The sequence below is a fragment of the Cryptomeria japonica genome, chromosome 2 (genome assembly GCF_030272615.1).
Source record: "Cryptomeria japonica chromosome 2, Sugi_1.0, whole genome shotgun sequence".
Lineage (NCBI taxonomy): Eukaryota > Viridiplantae > Streptophyta > Pinopsida > Cupressales > Cupressaceae > Cryptomeria > Cryptomeria japonica.
Genome location: NC_081406.1, coordinates 167126008 through 167143878, shown reverse-complemented (window position 1 = coordinate 167143878; position 17871 = coordinate 167126008). Strand labels below are relative to the sequence as shown.

The 17871-nt window shown below is 37.6% G+C and overlaps 2 protein-coding genes across 3 annotated transcripts in view; one reads left to right on the top strand and one right to left on the bottom strand.

Moving 5' to 3' along the window:
• Positions 1 to 17871, bottom strand: part of LOC131065966 (probable LRR receptor-like serine/threonine-protein kinase At1g53420) — a 95445-nt gene that overhangs the window by 11783 nt on the left and 65791 nt on the right. The gene's annotated exons all lie outside the window — the stretch shown is intronic.
• LOC131065967 (uncharacterized) lies at positions 624 to 4238 on the top strand. Of its 2 annotated transcripts, XM_058000582.2 has the most exons (7): positions 624 to 833; positions 1136 to 1821; positions 1941 to 2173; positions 2274 to 2426; positions 2519 to 2919; positions 3033 to 3441; positions 3541 to 4238. In XM_058000582.2, exons 2-7 carry the CDS (start codon positions 1184 to 1186, stop codon positions 3921 to 3923), a joined length of 2217 nt encoding a protein of 738 aa, XP_057856565.2. In that variant the 5' UTR covers positions 624 to 833; positions 1136 to 1183; the 3' UTR covers positions 3924 to 4238. The 2 variants fall into 2 exon arrangements, with proteins under 2 accessions (XP_057856565.2, XP_057856564.2); XM_058000581.2 differs by lacking the exon at positions 624 to 833 and having other exon boundaries at positions 1015 to 1821.

Here is a 17871-nt window from a genome sequence, read left to right as displayed (position 1 = left end):
TCTATTTATCGATTGTCTAAATGATTTGCAGTCCTCCTTTCTGAGTTCCTGACTCCCCTGCAAGCAGAGTTAGCTTGCATTGTTTTAGAAGTGGGTTGTCATCATTTTGGTATCAGAGCATGTGTTGTCAACATTGTCCTTGTTTGGATTGAATTAAAAATCCTCTTTGGATGACATGCCATGGAAACTATTGATTGCTGATCAAATAAATAAGGATTGATAAGACCTTTATGTAGGTGCCTATGGCTTCAAAGATGAATCAATTGCATTCTAGTCAAATGTGGTTAGAGTAGATGGCTTGGAACATTTTGTTGTGTAGTTTTATTGACTTTTCATCTATGTTTTTCTTTGATCCAAAGTCTGACCATCCTATCTTGTTTTAGGGTTGCAAGAGTTTGATTTTAACTGCTATTTCTTGCCATATGACCAGAGAAACTAAAATCGCCTAAACTCGCCTGGACTCGGCGAGTCCGAATGCGAGTCACCCTCGCCGAGTCCTGGGGACTCGGACTCGGACTCTGCCGAGTCCAGGAGCTAGACTCGCCAGACTCGCCGAGTTTGGCGAGTTTGGCGAGTTTGGCCGAGTCCCGTGCCTGGGACTCGGCCGGCGGCGAAGTGAATGATAAGTTAAAAAAAAAACAATTTTAAATGGTTTTTTTGACTTTTTTTTTTTGTGTTATTTTTGTTTTATACCTAAAAGTGACTTTCATTTCATTCATTTGCAAAAATAGGAGGAGTAAAGTGAGATAAAAAGAATAACAAGGGTGCATTGAAGAAAAACCAGCAAGGAAGATTTCTTCAATTTCTTCAATTTTCTTCAAGAGTTCTAAGAGGTAACATTGTTTTTTTGAGATTTTTTTGTTTCTTATATGCAAAAATTCATTTTTCTATTCTTTTGTTTTTGAAAGTTTTACATTTTATTCCAAAATCTTTTCTATGTTACTATGTAGGCCCAGGGTTTGTAATTTTATTTTTTTTAAAGTAGGGTTTGACAAACCCTACAATTTAAAAAAAAAAAATTGCAAACCCTACTTTAGCTTTTTTGAAAAAAATGTTCAATGAGAATGAAATTATGAATGCACAACATAGAATGAATGTCTTAATTTATTTTTGCATTTGTAATGTTTTATTGCAGCAACCTTCACATTCTTATTTGCCTCAAGTTTCACAAAACAATCATACAATGTCCTCTTCTAGACCTCCCATTAGAAAGGACCCTGCTTGGAAATATCATGAGGATTTTCCAGGGCAAAGAAAAGGGCAAACAAAGTGTATATTTTGCAAAACAATATTCCATGGAGGCATATATAGATTGAAATACCATATTGCTGGTGTGCGTGGGCATGATGCCGACCCATGCACAAAAGCAGTCACTGAGGCCGTACGTGATTGCTATGTAATGGTTGAAGAAATTGAAAGGAAAAGGAAAGAAAAAGAGGATCTCACAGTCATTGGGAGACATGCACCTTTAGGAACAAGGACACAATTAGGTTGTGTTGGAGGGCCTTCTTCCTTACCTTCATATCGTCCCACTCATTTTGCTACTACTCATGCTTCCGGTTCTGCTTCTATAAGTGCCAGTGCTAGTGCCAGTGCCTCTGCCCCTTCTCATGTTCCTAGCACTGGCAGTGGTAGTGGGAATGTTAGCATTGGACCTAGGATTCGTAAATCTAGGTTGGATACCTTTTTTGCACCTCGCACTACTCCTGGGTCCCAACAGTCACTTGAGAGCATGGGTTGGAACAAGGAGGTCCATGATGCTGCTAAAATGGCAGTTGGCAGATTTTGGATCTATGGCAGTATTCCATTCTTCACAGCCAGGTAAATGTTTTATGTTTGATTGTTTTAATTTTTATAATTTGATTGTTCGTATTAATTTTTGTTGTATATAGTTCATTATACATAGTACATACTTATCTCATTAAAATTATTTGTGACAGGTCACCTTATTGGCAAGAAATGGTTGATGCCCTTACCATTTGTGGGGCGGGGTTCAAAGCCCCTTCTGAGATTGATTTGAGCGGACCCATTTTGACTGAATTGGTGAATGATGTGAAGAAAGAATTGGGTGATCAACGCCAAATATGGAGCACTAAAGGTTGCACCATCATGACTGATGGTTGGACAGACAGGAGAAATAGAACTCTCCTTAATTTTCTTGTTTCTTCCACAGGTGATTGATTAATTTTAGTTTCATTTAGGCATTAATTTTTTATTTTTCATTTAATGATTTATTGAATGATCATTGATCTTGCTTTATTTTTTTATTTCAGGGGGCACCGTTTTCATCAAGTCTATTGATGCCTCCGCCCATTGCAAGAATGCCACCTACCTATGTGAGCAGATAGAGGAGGTGATTAATGAGGTGGGTGAAGAGAACGTGGTACAGGTGGTGACTGACAATGCACCAAATTATGTTGCTGCAGGTAAACTTTTGATTACAAACTAATTTTGTTTGCAAATTAATTTCTATTTTGTAACCTCATTAATTACAATGCAACAAATTATGTTGTTGCAGGCAGACTATTGATGGAGAGGCACCCATCTATAGTTTGGACTCCATGTGCCGCCCATTGCATTGACCTCATGTTAGAGGATATTGGAAAACTTCCATGGGTCAAGACATGTGTAGAAAAGGCAAGAAATGTGTGCAAATTTGTATATAATCATTCATGGGTGTTGGCTCTTATGAGACAATACACAGAGCATAAGGAGTTAGCTCGTCCAGGAATCACAAGATTTGCCACAAACTTCATCACATTGCAGTCCATGCTTCGTTGTAAGATGGCCTTGAGACGTATGATTGTTGGTGAGGAGTGGTCTTCCTCATCCTATGCTGCCACCCCAGCAGGAAAAGATATGGCAGACTGCATTTTTGATGAGCGAGGCTTTTGGAGCCCTTGTGATGAGATAGTGAAGGTAATTTTTTTATAAATTCTACAATTTTTATTTAACTTTTTGTTTTATAACTTATTCATCATATTCTCTTATTTGCTTATGTTTTAAATTACACAATATTTTCAATTTTACAGTTTGTTAAGCCCTTGGTGGTTTTGTTGCGAGTTGCGGATGGAGAAAAGCCCGCAATGGGCTACATATATGAGGGCATGGATAGGGCGAAAGAGGGCATCAAATCTATCTATGCAGGAGATGAGAGCAAGTATGGTCCCATTTGGCAGATCATTGATAAGAGATGGCATCATCAGCTTCATAGGCCCATCCATGCAGCAGCCTATTATTTGAATCCGGCATTCCATTTTAGCCCTACTTTTAGGGCTGATGCGGAGGTCCTTGATGGGCTATACTCAGTCATGGAGAAGATGGCACCTGTTGGTTGTACTCAGACAGATCTTATGCGAGAGCTACAGTTGTTCTCAAATGCACAAGGGGAGACCTTTTCTCGTCCTATCGCCAAAGAAAGTAGGACAACTATGATGCCAGGTAAAAATAAATTGTAAGGCTTAATTTTAGTTTTATTGTATATTGTTAAATGAGTTTATGAGAGACTGATTTTATTTATTTTTCTCATTTCAAACTCAGATAATTGGTGGAACTTTTTTGGCCCAACGACACCAAATCTTCAGAAGTTGGCCATTCGCATCTTGAGCCAACCATGCAGTGCATCTGGTTGTGAGCGCAATTGGAGTATGTTTGAGCACATACACTCCAAGAGGCGCAATAGATTATCCGTGGAGAAGATGAATGATCTTATCTTTGTTCACTACAACCTCCGCCTGAGAATGAGAAAGAATGCATTAGCTGACATCTCTCCTATCATTCTAGATGAGGTTGATCCTGAGGCAGAGTGGGCCATTGAGACAGATCCTGTGGCTGTCTTTAGTGATGATGACACTGATTGGATCGACCAGGTAGATATAGAGGCTGAGGCTGTAGCCATGGCAGAGGAGGAGCAGAGAGCATGAGCAGAGAGAGGAGATTCAGAGGCAGATGGTGATAGTGACAGAGATGGTGACAGTGACACAGATGTTCCTGATGTTGGTGAGCATGGCGTGGTGTCACGAGGAGCGGCTATGGCTGCCCAATCATCTATGACCTACCTTAGACGCCTTCGTAGGGGGCCGGGGCCTTCATCGGAGCCGACGTCGGGGCCGGAGGGTGCAGACTCCTCTGTGCCATAGGCTTGTAGATGTATTTACCTTTGTTATTTGTATGGAACATTTGATGATGATCATATGATGACATGGATTTTTTATTCCATGAGTTTTGTAATATTGTATACATTTGACAATATTTATATATCTATGTTTGTTATTTCCTTCAGCTACAATTTGCGTTTATGCTTATGTAATAGATCATAGATGTATACTTGTGTATGTATTATGTAATGAAATGAGCCAAGTTTGATGATGTTATGATGTTATTGTATCTCTAAATTTTTTGAGTTTTTCACTTTCCCGAGTCCAGCCGAGTTTGGAGCCGAGTCTGACGCCGAGTCCCGAGTCCGAGTCCGATTTGGCCTTGCCGAGTCCGAGCCGAGTCCGAGTCTCGTTTCTTTGCATATGACTATTGAAGTTGTACTGGATAGAGATGCAAACTAATTTTGTTGTTTTTCTTCTAAATTGGGTACTCATTTGGGTCATTTCATCCTCTCTTCTGAAGTTGGCCGAATATGAGGTGTTGCATTTTGGAAAGGAATTAAATTTCTTATATGATTTTCCTTTTTTCCCAAGATTGATGCTTTTTTCTATCAAATGTTGATGTGTTGAGGCAATTGTGCAATCCTAAGTGGTGGTGGTTTTCAGATAAATTTTTCTTTGACATGCAAGATCTAAATTATTCTATCTACCAATATTCCATTAGCTTGGTACACTACAATTTTAATTATCTGTTCTACTTGCGGGCTTCTTACAATCCCATTCTGCTTTCCAACTATCTTGTCAAAATTTCCTAGTTGTTACTTAACCTGTTTTCTTTGTGATTCCCAACACCATGCTATCTATACCCACCTTGATAGGCCTTACAACTGTTGACATCTGCATTGCTCTTTCATTTTTTATTCGAGCTCCTTATGTTCCAAAATATTTGCAGACAATTATTATCTAGGGAGGATTTGTGTTTTTCTAGTGTCTCCAAGCAAGACTCATGGTCAAAGCAATGTTTGAATTATAGTGTTTTTTATATTGAGTCTTGCATTTTGTGTTCTATAATATATGTGGTCAAATGCCAAAAAGGGGTGGTTGAAGGTTTATTTTGTTCCTTTCTATTGGAATTTTATCTAGATTTTAGTTAATTGGTATCAAACACAGTTAGGATTTTGGTTAATGGTTTAGGGGTATCATGTAGAATTACACTTAAAATTCTACTCCACTAGAGAGAAGGATGGTAATATGTTAGTATAGTTTTTGTTTTGAGAAACATACTACTTAGTTGTTTTGCTTGAATTAGTTGTGGTTTTCCCTTGTATTGGGAATCTCAAATCCATGATATGGAGGCGTGCTTAATTATAATTTAGGAGATTGAGAAGAATTCTCTTTTATAGACAATAACGATTGTTAAGTACTTTTAATGTTTTCCTTCATATTTTTTAATTTATTTTTTATGTTGATTGTTAGTAAACTATTTAATTTATTGTTATATTTTCATAATTTATAATACGTGTAGCTTATTGTATAATTTTGTTTTATATTTTATACTAAAAATAATTGTCCTCTCAATAGGAGAGAGAAATAAGGATAGGAATCACCCCATAGAGAAGTAGCTCTTGTGCCAAAGATGAAAGCCTGAAGACAGATCAAGATCCACTTCTTGCGAACAACATTTCTCCCCTTAGGAGGAAACAAATCCATTAGTGATAGGAGAAGTCATTCCCATAAGATGGATGAATAGGGAATCCAAATTTGTAAATGTATTCAAATCTATGTTCAAATGCTCAAAGGTATAATTATTTGTCTTTAAGTTCTAATTGTATATATATTGCTTCACTGAATATTGCTGATTATACTTTCTTTTGTGCAAGTGGCTGTGATAGAACATTAATAAATTTCGATATCTTATCACTCATCCATCGATTGGCATATATATGATGATATTGTTTGATCAAGTGTTAACTTGATTGGACATGTCTTGTTTTAGACATGGCCAATCAAGGTAACACTTGATCGTGCTTCTTGATAACAAATATGATCATACCGATATGAATTGGTGTTAGCTCATAACAAATACCAATCAGTTTAATACAGATAATGCTCGATACTAATTGGTGCTTAAATACCTTTTGTTATCCAACCCGATACCAATCAAGATGTTAGGAGTATTGACATTATTGCATGGTTATTATACACGATAACCCGATCAAGTCTAATACGATCTCTTCATGATCGTGAATGGTAATTAAGCAGAAGTATATCTATATGAACATGTGCTCGATCATTCGAGAAAATACATATCGGTATATTTAGACCGATCATGAAATGTATTTGTAATTACAAGAAATCTGAATGAAGATTACAAAGGATATATGTAAATGAAGTCTATCATTATTCATCGATGAGATAGATGATTGAATGAGAGACTTCATTTATCTCTCATTCAATCATTTATCTTAACGAAGCTATCATGTTTCAACGCTCCCTCTTAGCTAGGGAAGTGTTACCAGATTTTCACCTACAGGCTCAATTAGGTAGAGCCACTAAGTTTTTGAGCAAGTGGTATTTAATGGCCTCTCTATGTTGTATTTCATTGCAAATGAAATAACCTCAAAAGAATGCAGAAAGCAAAGATTGCAAAGTAAAAGCATTTCATTGATATAAATGTACGAAGCATAGAAAGATTAGGCAAGTCTTTCGGAAAGAATGTAATCTTCATTAAAATGATAGAATGCATGTCTCACACAATAAGGCGTGAGACTGACCATGTTCATTCAATATGCATGATGCACATGAAAGCTAAATTATACATGAATGAGTAAATACTAAAAATGCATGTCTAGGGGGTGACCAGTCATTGCCTGAATGACTATTGCTTGTTGGCTGATCCATAAATCCGCTGGTGTCGTCCTGCTCCTCCTTGCTTCCCAGGTCCTCAGTGCTCCTTTTTCCTGCATGTTTCAATAGGCAACTGAAGTTCACAACTTTAGCAGAGGGTGCAGGCTTCATTGATAACAGTTTTTGGCACGCCCGATGGGATTGAGAGCTGATTCTCAGTTTCTTTTGTAATATGCATTACTGCTGTTTGGTGTGTACAGCAGTGTTTTCTGCCTTTGGAGGCAATTTTTAGCACACACTTGGCGACTCTGGAAGGTTGGTCTACTGGTTTTAGGCAGATTAAGTGCTGGTATGTAGAAAAATCAGACCTTGTCACTTTTGGTTTTACAATATTGCAAAGTTCTTCCAGCTTATAGACATACTCTGATATGTCTTGTCCTTATGAAAGCATGTATTATCATTCTCCATTCCATGAGAATGTTGCTTATGTATCTCCTTATCAGCCATGTCAAAACAGCTATGCTACTGGTTTTAACCCAAATACATTTGCTACAGCCAGTTATCAACATCCTTCACATGTTTGCCAGAAAGTCATTTTGTTCCAGGCCATCATGAAATTTCTCATAATCAGTCCCAGCATGTGGAGAATATAAGCATAAAAGGCATACTGTCAAGTTTTCAAGAGCAGTGGGCAGCTATTGATAGAGAGCAGGAGTATAACATGCAGCAAGAGGAGCTTGTTGATCAAGCTTATATTCGTCAACAGGGGGTAGAGGCTCAAAGGTATGAGCAAGAACTCCTTGCTAAACAAGTTGCAGCCAAAGAAGAACAATTAAAGCCCTTGCTTGCACAGGTTCAAAGGTATGAGACCCAGGCAACTCCTTGTGTTCCTAGTTTTAGTTCAACTTTTCTTGTAAGGATGAATCATTCTTTGAATGAAGAGGTTCCCAAGTTTAAAATTCCAAGTTTCAGGTTAGATGTTTCTACTCAGTCTCCAAGTAAATCTTCTAGGTTTGATATTCCATGTTATAAGGGTAATGGTCCTACAAATGATAAAGAACAACCCCTACATGAGCCCATGAATGAGCAAAGTCAACCAAACCAATTCATTAATCCTTATTCTCAGTCATATCAAGAGTTTGAACCAAATAATCAAAGTGCTGAGCAGCTATGGCAGCCTTCTTGGACTAAGCATCCTAATTTTAAAATGCCAAACCTTAGCAAAGTTATCCCAAATATGCCAGTCCAAAACCAGAAAAGTCAGCAAGAAGTTGCTGCTGTTTGTATCGCTTCCCCAGCCGAAAATGATCATAATATATGTGAGGAGGAAGAAATGGTCTCTCTGTTTGAACAACTACCTATTTTTGTTGAACAACATGAAGAGAGCGCACAGTTTTCCAACTTACCAACTGTTTTGGGACAGCAGCATATTGAGCAAGGTGGGGGTCATGAGCTTCAAGACCTCACTTTTGTTTTTGATGAATTGCCCTGTTTTGATGACAAGGATGGAGAAGACATCCAAGTATTAACATTAGTGCAAGTCTTGGACCAGCAAGAGGTGAATGATTGCGAACAAGCTGGTGATCAAGAGGATGATATAGTTTGGTTCGATGGGCTTCCTAGTTTCCTTGATCAAGACGAAGAAAGCATGTCAATGTCATCACCAACTGATTTGGAGCAGCAAGGAGACATAAATCACTGTGGTGATCTCTTGGTGAACGCTAATCAGTTTGAAGATGAAGTTTTATCTTCCGTTGAAGATCTAAAAAATGTTTCTTTTTTAGAATCTAGAGGACTTGAGGAAAATTGTTACAAGGACAAAATTGGACCTCTCATGCAAAAAAGCAAGGACGATTCTGAAGAAGATAATTTTTGGGAAGAGCTGGAATTGTTTTGTGTAAGCTTGGATACAAAACCAACATGTCCTAAGTTGGAAAATCATTAGCAGCATGGGCAAGATGTGGAGGCAGTCATGCTTCTACCTCCATCGCATGAGCCAAATCATTTCAATTGGCAAGATGATGTCCAAGAACCAGTCCATCAGTTGGAGACCAGCAAAGGAAGCTCAAAGTTTGTTTTGTCACAAGGATGCCCTATCAGGCATCTAGCCAAGATGGAGGCCAAAACAGAAAAGATAATCATGCTTTCAGATAAGCATGAGGTTGCTACTAAAGAAGGGCTGACCCAGACCACTTGTTCACTTCAAAGCAAGATTTTTGATGCTCAAATTTGTGAGGTAAGTGAACTTGTTTATTATCTTGAAGACATATTTCAGCTCTTTGTCAGTATTCTGTCCAAGATTCATCTCTTCTTGGCTGCTCATGAACATGCTACAAATTGTAAGTTGAAAAGAATGGTTAGCTATTTCAACCAGCCTATAAATGGCTTTGTTTAAGAGATTTGGTATTTTGATTAGCATAGGCTAGAGTAGGTTCCGATGCCAAATAAGTGTTGTTGCACAGGTAGATTAGTTGTAGCTTCTATTTCCCTAAGTGCTTCTTGCACAGCTTAGCTAGTTGTTAGTTGTTTCTGATTTTGCGGAGGTAAAACTGTTGTAAGTCACCCAATTCTATGAGGTAGACACCTATCATATGAAACAGTGAATACATGATTCCACTGCCACACATCATACATATCTGCCTCATAAAGTTGGGACAGCTCACAACAGTCTTCTAAGGAGGTGTTATTAGCGAAGTTTTCAGTCTGAATCTGAGTTTCAGTAGTGCAAGAGAATGTGTTTCAAAGGTACTTTGTTGCTGACCTGTCCTAATCTATCAAATACACATGTAGAATTCATGATAGTGAGGTGTCAAGACCACTGCCATAAACCACACACCTATACTCAATAGGGTAGGACAGGTTCAGAGGGGAAAAGAGAGAGTTTTGCAATGTTATGATGTGTTTTTCCAGTTTTCACAAAAGTATCAAGTGACTCTGTGCCCAATGAATAGTCTAAGGCAGCTGGGCAGGATGTTTAGCAGGCAAACATTTAGCAGAAATTGCCAAAAATGTTACCAGATTTTCACCTGCAGGCTCAATCAGGTAGAGCCACTAAGTTTTTGAGCAAGTGGCATTTAATGGCCTCTCTATGTTGTATTTCATTGCAAATGAAATAACCTCAAAAGAATGCAGAAAGCAAAGATTGCAAAGTAAAAGCATTTCATTGATATAAATGTACGAAGCATAGAAAGATTAGGCAAGTCTTTCGGAAAGAATGTAATATTTATTAAAATGATAGAATGCATGTCTTACACAATAAGGCATGAGACTGACCATGTTCATTCAATATGCATGATGCACATGAAAGCTAAATTATACATGAATGAGTATATACTAAAAATGCATGTCTAGGGGGTGACCAGTCATTGCCTGAATGACTATCGCTTGTTGGCTGATCCATAAATCTGCTGGTGTCGTCCTGCTCCTCCTTGCTTCCCAGGTCCTCAGTGCTCCTTTTTCCTGCATGTTTCAATAGGCAGCTGAAGTTCACAGCTTTAGCAGAGGGTGTAGGCTTCATTGATAACAGGAAGATAAATGAATGACAACATATTAGTATATAGCATCACATTTCTCATGATGACCATAATCTCATAATCTCGTAATACAAAGAATCACATCACCTAAGCACGTGACATGAAGTATCACCTAACACGTGATATGAGGAATCATATCACCTAAGCACGTGACATAGATATCACCTAACACGTGATATCAATATCGCATAGCACGCGATACCAAGGATATAAATGCAAGAGAATAATTTGATTCTCGTTATATCCAAGTTGTGGTATGTGCACTGACATCTCATAATGTCTTACCACAACATATCATGGCACATCCATGATATACAAGACATCATCACACATGACATCCTGTTTGACCATTATAAGATCGTCACCTTATAATGTCTCATACAAGTGTCCATTATCTAGGAGATCGCCACCTCTTAGAAATGTGCACAGGGGGTGGAGCCCATAAAAGTCATAACACGACAAAGAAATTTACACATTAAATATATATAAGTACAGATTACAAAGCAAATTACAATTCAATCATACCAAGACCTTTCCTGAAGTGCTCAACTTTCACCCTGGAAAGTGGTTTGGTAAGTATTTCTGCTATCTGATCTCCTGTACTAATATATTCCAACTGTATCACATTCATGTCCACCATGTCTTGTACATAATGATAAGGAATCTCTATATGTTTCAATCTATCATGAAATACAGGATTCTCTGAGAGTTTTATACAACTCTGATTGTCACAATGAATAATAGTAGGTTTCATTGGTTCACCAAATAATCCCAAAAGCAACTTCTTGAGCCATACTGTAATGTCCCCTTTTGTGAATCCTTAGAAATAAGGGACTATTAGCTTACACTTTAATCCTAGATGACTTCCTTCTAAATAATTAACCCAAAATCTTCATATAAACTGAAATAGTCGATACTAGATACCACTTGTAATAAGAATGATAGTTATAATCTGCTATATGAATATACTTATGCCTCTAACTTGATACAGCTGGTGTCTAAGGATTACAATGAATGTGTTATTCAGAATTTGTAATGTATGACCCTTATTAATCTGTTAACATGTAATATCTCCGGTGGGAACTGTGCAATGACTATGTGCTGACCTATATTACAGAGAAACCTTTCTGTTGTTTCTGATACAACTGTAAACTCAGGTTGTCAGAGTTCTCCCTGTCATTTATAGCTATGTCTGATTATTCCTTTGAAGTATACAGATAATGGTGTCATTCCTGATTGTTAAGCCCAAGGTGGATGCTTGATTGAGAAGACCCGAACCAGTAATAATAATAATCTCTTCCTTTTTGGATATTATGAAATATCAGCTTTTGATCAAACTTCTTTTAATCTTCTTCATATTATCTGCCGGTGTATATCCCCCCCCCCCTAATGAGAGATTGTGATTGTTCTTCTATACCATGTGATTGAGATGACGAACTACATAGATGAGACATGTCTCGTGGATTGTGGCGATTGCCTACCTTCATCGCACTACTTCCCTGTAGTCGCATCCTTTCATTATTAATGTTATCCACCGCATCATTATCCTTATGTCGATTGCTCTATAATCAGTGAGTCATGACCTTTTATTAGTCTTCTTACAAACCAGTGATTAATATATCTTCTCCACTAATCGATTAATATACTTAATGCTTGGACAGGATCATGTTGCCCTCAAGGACGGTGGTCTTCTCTCCTTAATTGAATTGGAGTCTAGTGGGGACATCACAGTCTCCCCCTCTTGACTTTGCTTGTCCTCAAGCAATTTCTTCCTTGTCCTCAAACAATTTCTTCCTTGTCTCTTTTTTTTCTTGGATGAACCTGCACATAGGTTAGTAGTACCAATACATAATCATATAAATTAAAGTAATGATAAACGTTAGAAAATTACTACTTTGTTTCTATGCATATATTGCAACTTAGAGGGGTTAGCTTCCTTGAGCCATTGCCCAACTTTAGAGGGACTGGCTTCCTTGAGCCATCTTGTCCACATGCGGGAGATTGGCTTCCTTGAGCAATCTCTATCCGATCTTGAGAGAGACTGACTTCCTTGAGCCATCTTTGTCTAACTGAAATGGACTGACTTCCTTGAGTCATCCTTCTTACTAAGGGTGTTGACTTCCTTGAGCCAAGCTGCCCACGTTTGGCTTCTTTGAGCCCTTATTCTTACTTAAGGTGCTGACTTCCTTGAGTCAAGCTGCCCATCCTTGGCTTCCTTGAGCTCTTATTCTTCTTAGGGTGCTGACTTCCTTGAGTCAAACTGCCCATCGTTGGCTTCCTTGAGCCTTTTTTCTTACTTAGGGTGCTGACTTCCTTGAGTCCAGCTGCCCATCTTTGGCTTCCTTGAGCCCTTATTCTTACTTAGGGTGCTGACTTCCTTGAGTCCAGCTGTCCATCTTTGGCTTCCTTGAGCCCTTATTCTTACTTAGGGGGCTGACTTCCTTGAGTCAAGCTGCCCACCTTAGGCTTCCTTGAGCCCTTTCTACACCAAACCTAAGAGACTTGCTCTACTTGATAGCTCAGGTTAGCCTTCCACATTCTAACTTTCCTCTTTCTATTCTTCGGAAAGGAGTGGGGTCTTTATTGAGTCGTTCCTACACCAAGCATGTACTTGGCGGCCCTTAGCTTAACCTCCATTCTGTCTTCCCTCTTTCTTGGTTGTTGTAACCATATTGTTTACCTCCTTACAATGTCCCCTTAGGGATTTGCCTTTAGTCCTGAGAAAACAATTTTAACTTAAAGTGAGAGTTGTAGTATATTAATAAACATAATTTTATCTTAACTGAATACATATCAGTATACTATTCAACTTAAAATTTAAAGAATAGTTCAAAGGATAGAACTTATCTTGATAAATTTCTCTAGATTGTATATTTGAAAATTATAGCTCAATGTTATTAATTAATGTTGCTCAACTGAACCTTCAAATTAGAGTACAATAGACTCTTCACAAATGAGCTTTCATTTTTTTTTTTTCTTCCCTGCATTCTTTCTTCCTTCCAGTCTACTCAAAATTCTTTCATATGTCTGCTCAAAAACTATTTGTGACTCCAACCATAGAATCTTCACAAAGCTACTCTATTCTTTCACAAATTTTGCCTTAGAAGGATCCTTTATTATATAGTACTTGTATAAAAGATAACTCATGTTTCTCCCCTAAATGATTTATGCAAATCTGCCTTGAATGTATATACTAGATTCTTATAAACCTGTCATGGTCATATATATTTTTCCTCATACAAGACTGCTGGTGTATATGAGATCAGTTTCTTTTATTTCATACATATTACTTCATAATTTTATATCTTTATTCTTCAATTTAGTTCTATCTTAGTTTTCATGTGTCTAAGCTTCCTTTTTATATCAACATACATCTTTTTTGGAAGAATACAATGCGCTAGATCATTGTATACGACAGGAATTCTCTTCGCGAGAATGCTTCTATTTGCTGTTGTCTTGTCGTGAAGATGTTGTTGTTGCCTTGTGTAAAATTACAGAAACGATGTAGGAATTCTCGATTTGCTAATAATTTCGTACGATTTCTATACAAGTAGTTTCTTTTCTTCAGTATAGACTTGAGATTATGATATCTTTTTCTAGGTTGACGGTAGTTGATCTTTCTCTTTGGATGTTGAAACTTTTGGTTAGGCCTTATGGTTGACCTTTGGAATGTTATTTCTTTCACAGGCTGGCAGGATTATGCTCTGATACCACTGTAATGTCCCCTTTTGTGAATCCTTAGAAATAAGGGACTATTAGCTTACACTTTAATCCTAGATGACTTCCTTCTAAATAATTAACCCAAAATCTTCATATAAACTGAAATAGTCGATACTAGATACCACTTGTAATAAGAATGATAGTTATAATCTGCTATATGAATATACTTATGCCTCTAACTTGATACAGCTGGTGTCTAAGGATTACAATGAATGTGTTATTCAGAATTTGTAATGTATGACCCTTATTAATCTGTTAACATGTAATATCTCCGGTGGGAACTGTGCAATGACTATGTGCTGACCTATATTACAGAGAAACCTTTCTGTTGTTTCTGATACAACTGTAAACTCAGGTTGTCAGAGTTCTCCCTGTCATTTATAGCTATGTCTGATTATTCCTTTGAAGTATACAGATAATGGTGTCATTCCTGATTGTTAAGCCCAAGGTGGATGCTTGATTGAGAAGACCCGAACCAGTAATAATAATAATCTCTTCCTTTTTGGATATTATGAAATATCAGCTTTTGATCAAACTTCTTTTAATCTTCTTCATATTATCTGCCGGTGTATATCCCCCCCCCCCTAATGAGAGATTGTGATTGTTCTTCTATACCATGTGATTGAGATGACGAACTACATAGATGAGACATGTCTCGTGGATTGTGGCGATTGCCTACCTTCATCGCACTACTTCCCTGTAGTCGCATCCTTTCATTATTAATGTTATCCACCGCATCATTATCCTTATGTCGATTGCTCTATAATCAGTGAGTCATGACCTTTTATTAGTCTTCTTACAAACCAGTGATTAATATATCTTCTCCACTAATCGATTAATATACTTAATGCTTGGACAGGATCATGTTGCCCTCAAGGACGGTGGTCTTCTCTCCTTAATTGAATTGGAGTCTAGTGGGGACATCACAGTCTCCCCCTCTTGACTTTGCTTGTCCTCAAGCAATTTCTTCCTTGTCCTCAAACAATTTCTTCCTTGTCTCTTTTTTTTCTTGGATGAACCTGCACATAGGTTAGTAGTACCAATACATAATCATATAAATTAAAGTAATGATAAACGTTAGAAAATTACTACTTTGTTTCTATGCATATATTGCAACTTAGAGGGGTTAGCTTCCTTGAGCCATTGCCCAACTTTAGAGGGACTGGCTTCCTTGAGCCATCTTGTCCACATGCGGGAGATTGGCTTCCTTGAGCAATCTCTATCCGATCTTGAGAGAGACTGACTTCCTTGAGCCATCTTTGTCTAACTGAAATGGACTGACTTCCTTGAGTCATCCTTCTTACTAAGGGTGTTGACTTCCTTGAGCCAAGCTGCCCACGTTTGGCTTCTTTGAGCCCTTATTCTTACTTAAGGTGCTGACTTCCTTGAGTCAAGCTGCCCATCCTTGGCTTCCTTGAGCTCTTATTCTTCTTAGGGTGCTGACTTCCTTGAGTCAAACTGCCCATCGTTGGCTTCCTTGAGCCTTTTTTCTTACTTAGGGTGCTGACTTCCTTGAGTCCAGCTGCCCATCTTTGGCTTCCTTGAGCCCTTATTCTTACTTAGGGTGCTGACTTCCTTGAGTCCAGCTGTCCATCTTTGGCTTCCTTGAGCCCTTATTCTTACTTAGGGGGCTGACTTCCTTGAGTCAAGCTGCCCACCTTAGGCTTCCTTGAGCCCTTTCTACACCAAACCTAAGAGACTTGCTCTACTTGATAGCTCAGGTTAGCCTTCCACATTCTAACTTTCCTCTTTCTATTCTTCGGAAAGGAGTGGGGTCTTTATTGAGTCGTTCCTACACCAAGCATGTACTTGGCGGCCCTTAGCTTAACCTCCATTCTGTCTTCCCTCTTTCTTGGTTGTTGTAACCATATTGTTTACCTCCTTACAATGTCCCCTTAGGGATTTGCCTTTAGTCCTGAGAAAACAATTTTAACTTAAAGTGAGAGTTGTAGTATATTAATAAACATAATTTTATCTTAACTGAATACATATCAGTATACTATTCAACTTAAAATTTAAAGAATAGTTCAAAGGATAGAACTTATCTTGATAAATTTCTCTAGATTGTATATTTGAAAATTATAGCTCAATGTTATTAATTAATGTTGCTCAACTGAACCTTCAAATTAGAGTACAATAGACTCTTCACAAATGAGCTTTCATTTTTTTTTTTTCTTCCCTGCATTCTTTCTTCCTTCCAGTCTACTCAAAATTCTTTCATATGTCTGCTCAAAAACTATTTGTGACTCCAACCATAGAATCTTCACAAAGCTACTCTATTCTTTCACAAATTTTGCCTTAGAAGGATCCTTTATTATATAGTACTTGTATAAAAGATAACTCATGTTTCTCCCCTAAATGATTTATGCAAATCTGCCTTGAATGTATATACTAGATTCTTATAAACCTGTCATGGTCATATATATTTTTCCTCATACAAGACTGCTGGTGTATATGAGATCAGTTTCTTTTATTTCATACATATTACTTCATAATTTTATATCTTTATTCTTCAATTTAGTTCTATCTTAGTTTTCATGTGTCTAAGCTTCCTTTTTATATCAACATACATCTTTTTTGGAAGAATACAATGCGCTAGATCATTGTATACGACAGGAATTCTCTTCGCGAGAATGCTTCTATTTGCTGTTGTCTTGTCGTGAAGATGTTGTTGTTGCCTTGTGTAAAATTACAGAAACGATGTAGGAATTCTCGATTTGCTAATAATTTCGTACGATTTCTATACAAGTAGTTTCTTTTCTTCAGTATAGACTTGAGATTATGATATCTTTTTCTAGGTTGACGGTAGTTGATCTTTCTCTTTGGATGTTGAAACTTTTGGTTAGGCCTTATGGTTGACCTTTGGAATGTTATTTCTTTCACAGGCTGGCAGGATTATGCTCTGATACCACTGTAATGTCCCCTTTTGTGAATCCTTAGAAATAAGGGACTATTAGCTTACACTTTAATCCTAGATGACTTCCTTCTAAATAATTAACCCAAAATCTTCATATAAACTGAAATAGTCGATACTAGATACCACTTGTAATAAGAATGATAGTTATAATCTGCTATATGAATATACTTATGCCTCTAACTTGATACAGCTGGTGTCTAAGGATTACAATGAATGTGTTATTCAGAATTTGTAATGTATGACCCTTATTAATCTGTTAACATGTAATATCTCCGGTGGGAACTGTGCAATGACTATGTGCTGACCTATATTACAGAGAAACCTTTCTGTTGTTTCTGATACAACTGTAAACTCAGGTTGTCAGAGTTCTCCCTGTCATTTATAGCTATGTCTGATTATTCCTTTGAAGTATACAGATAATGGTGTCATTCCTGATTGTTAAGCCCAAGGTGGATGCTTGATTGAGAAGACCCGAACCAGTAATAATAATAATCTCTTCCTTTTTGGATATTATGAAATATCAGCTTTTGATCAAACTTCTTTTAATCTTCTTCATATTATCTGCCGGTGTATATCCCCCCCCCCCTAATGAGAGATTGTGATTGTTCTTCTATACCATGTGATTGAGATGACGAACTACATAGATGAGACATGTCTCGTGGATTGTGGCGATTGCCTACCTTCATCGCACTACTTCCCTGTAGTCGCATCCTTTCATTATTAATGTTATCCACCGCATCATTATCCTTATGTCGAT

What these genes read in the sequence shown, in the direction of transcription:
- LOC131065967 (XM_058000581.2), top strand. Translation starts at nt 1,052, where the DNA reads ATGTTCAATGAGAATGAAATTATGAATGCACAACATAGAATGAATGTC. An exon ending in ACCAAATTATGTTGCTGCAG is followed by an intron (nt 2,427 to 2,518) that starts GTAAACTTTTGA and finishes ATGTTGTTGCAG; the next exon opens with GCAGACTATTGATGGAGAGG. An exon ending in TAGGACAACTATGATGCCAG is followed by an intron (nt 3,442 to 3,540) that starts GTAAAAATAAAT and finishes TTTCAAACTCAG; the next exon opens with ATAATTGGTGGAACTTTTTT.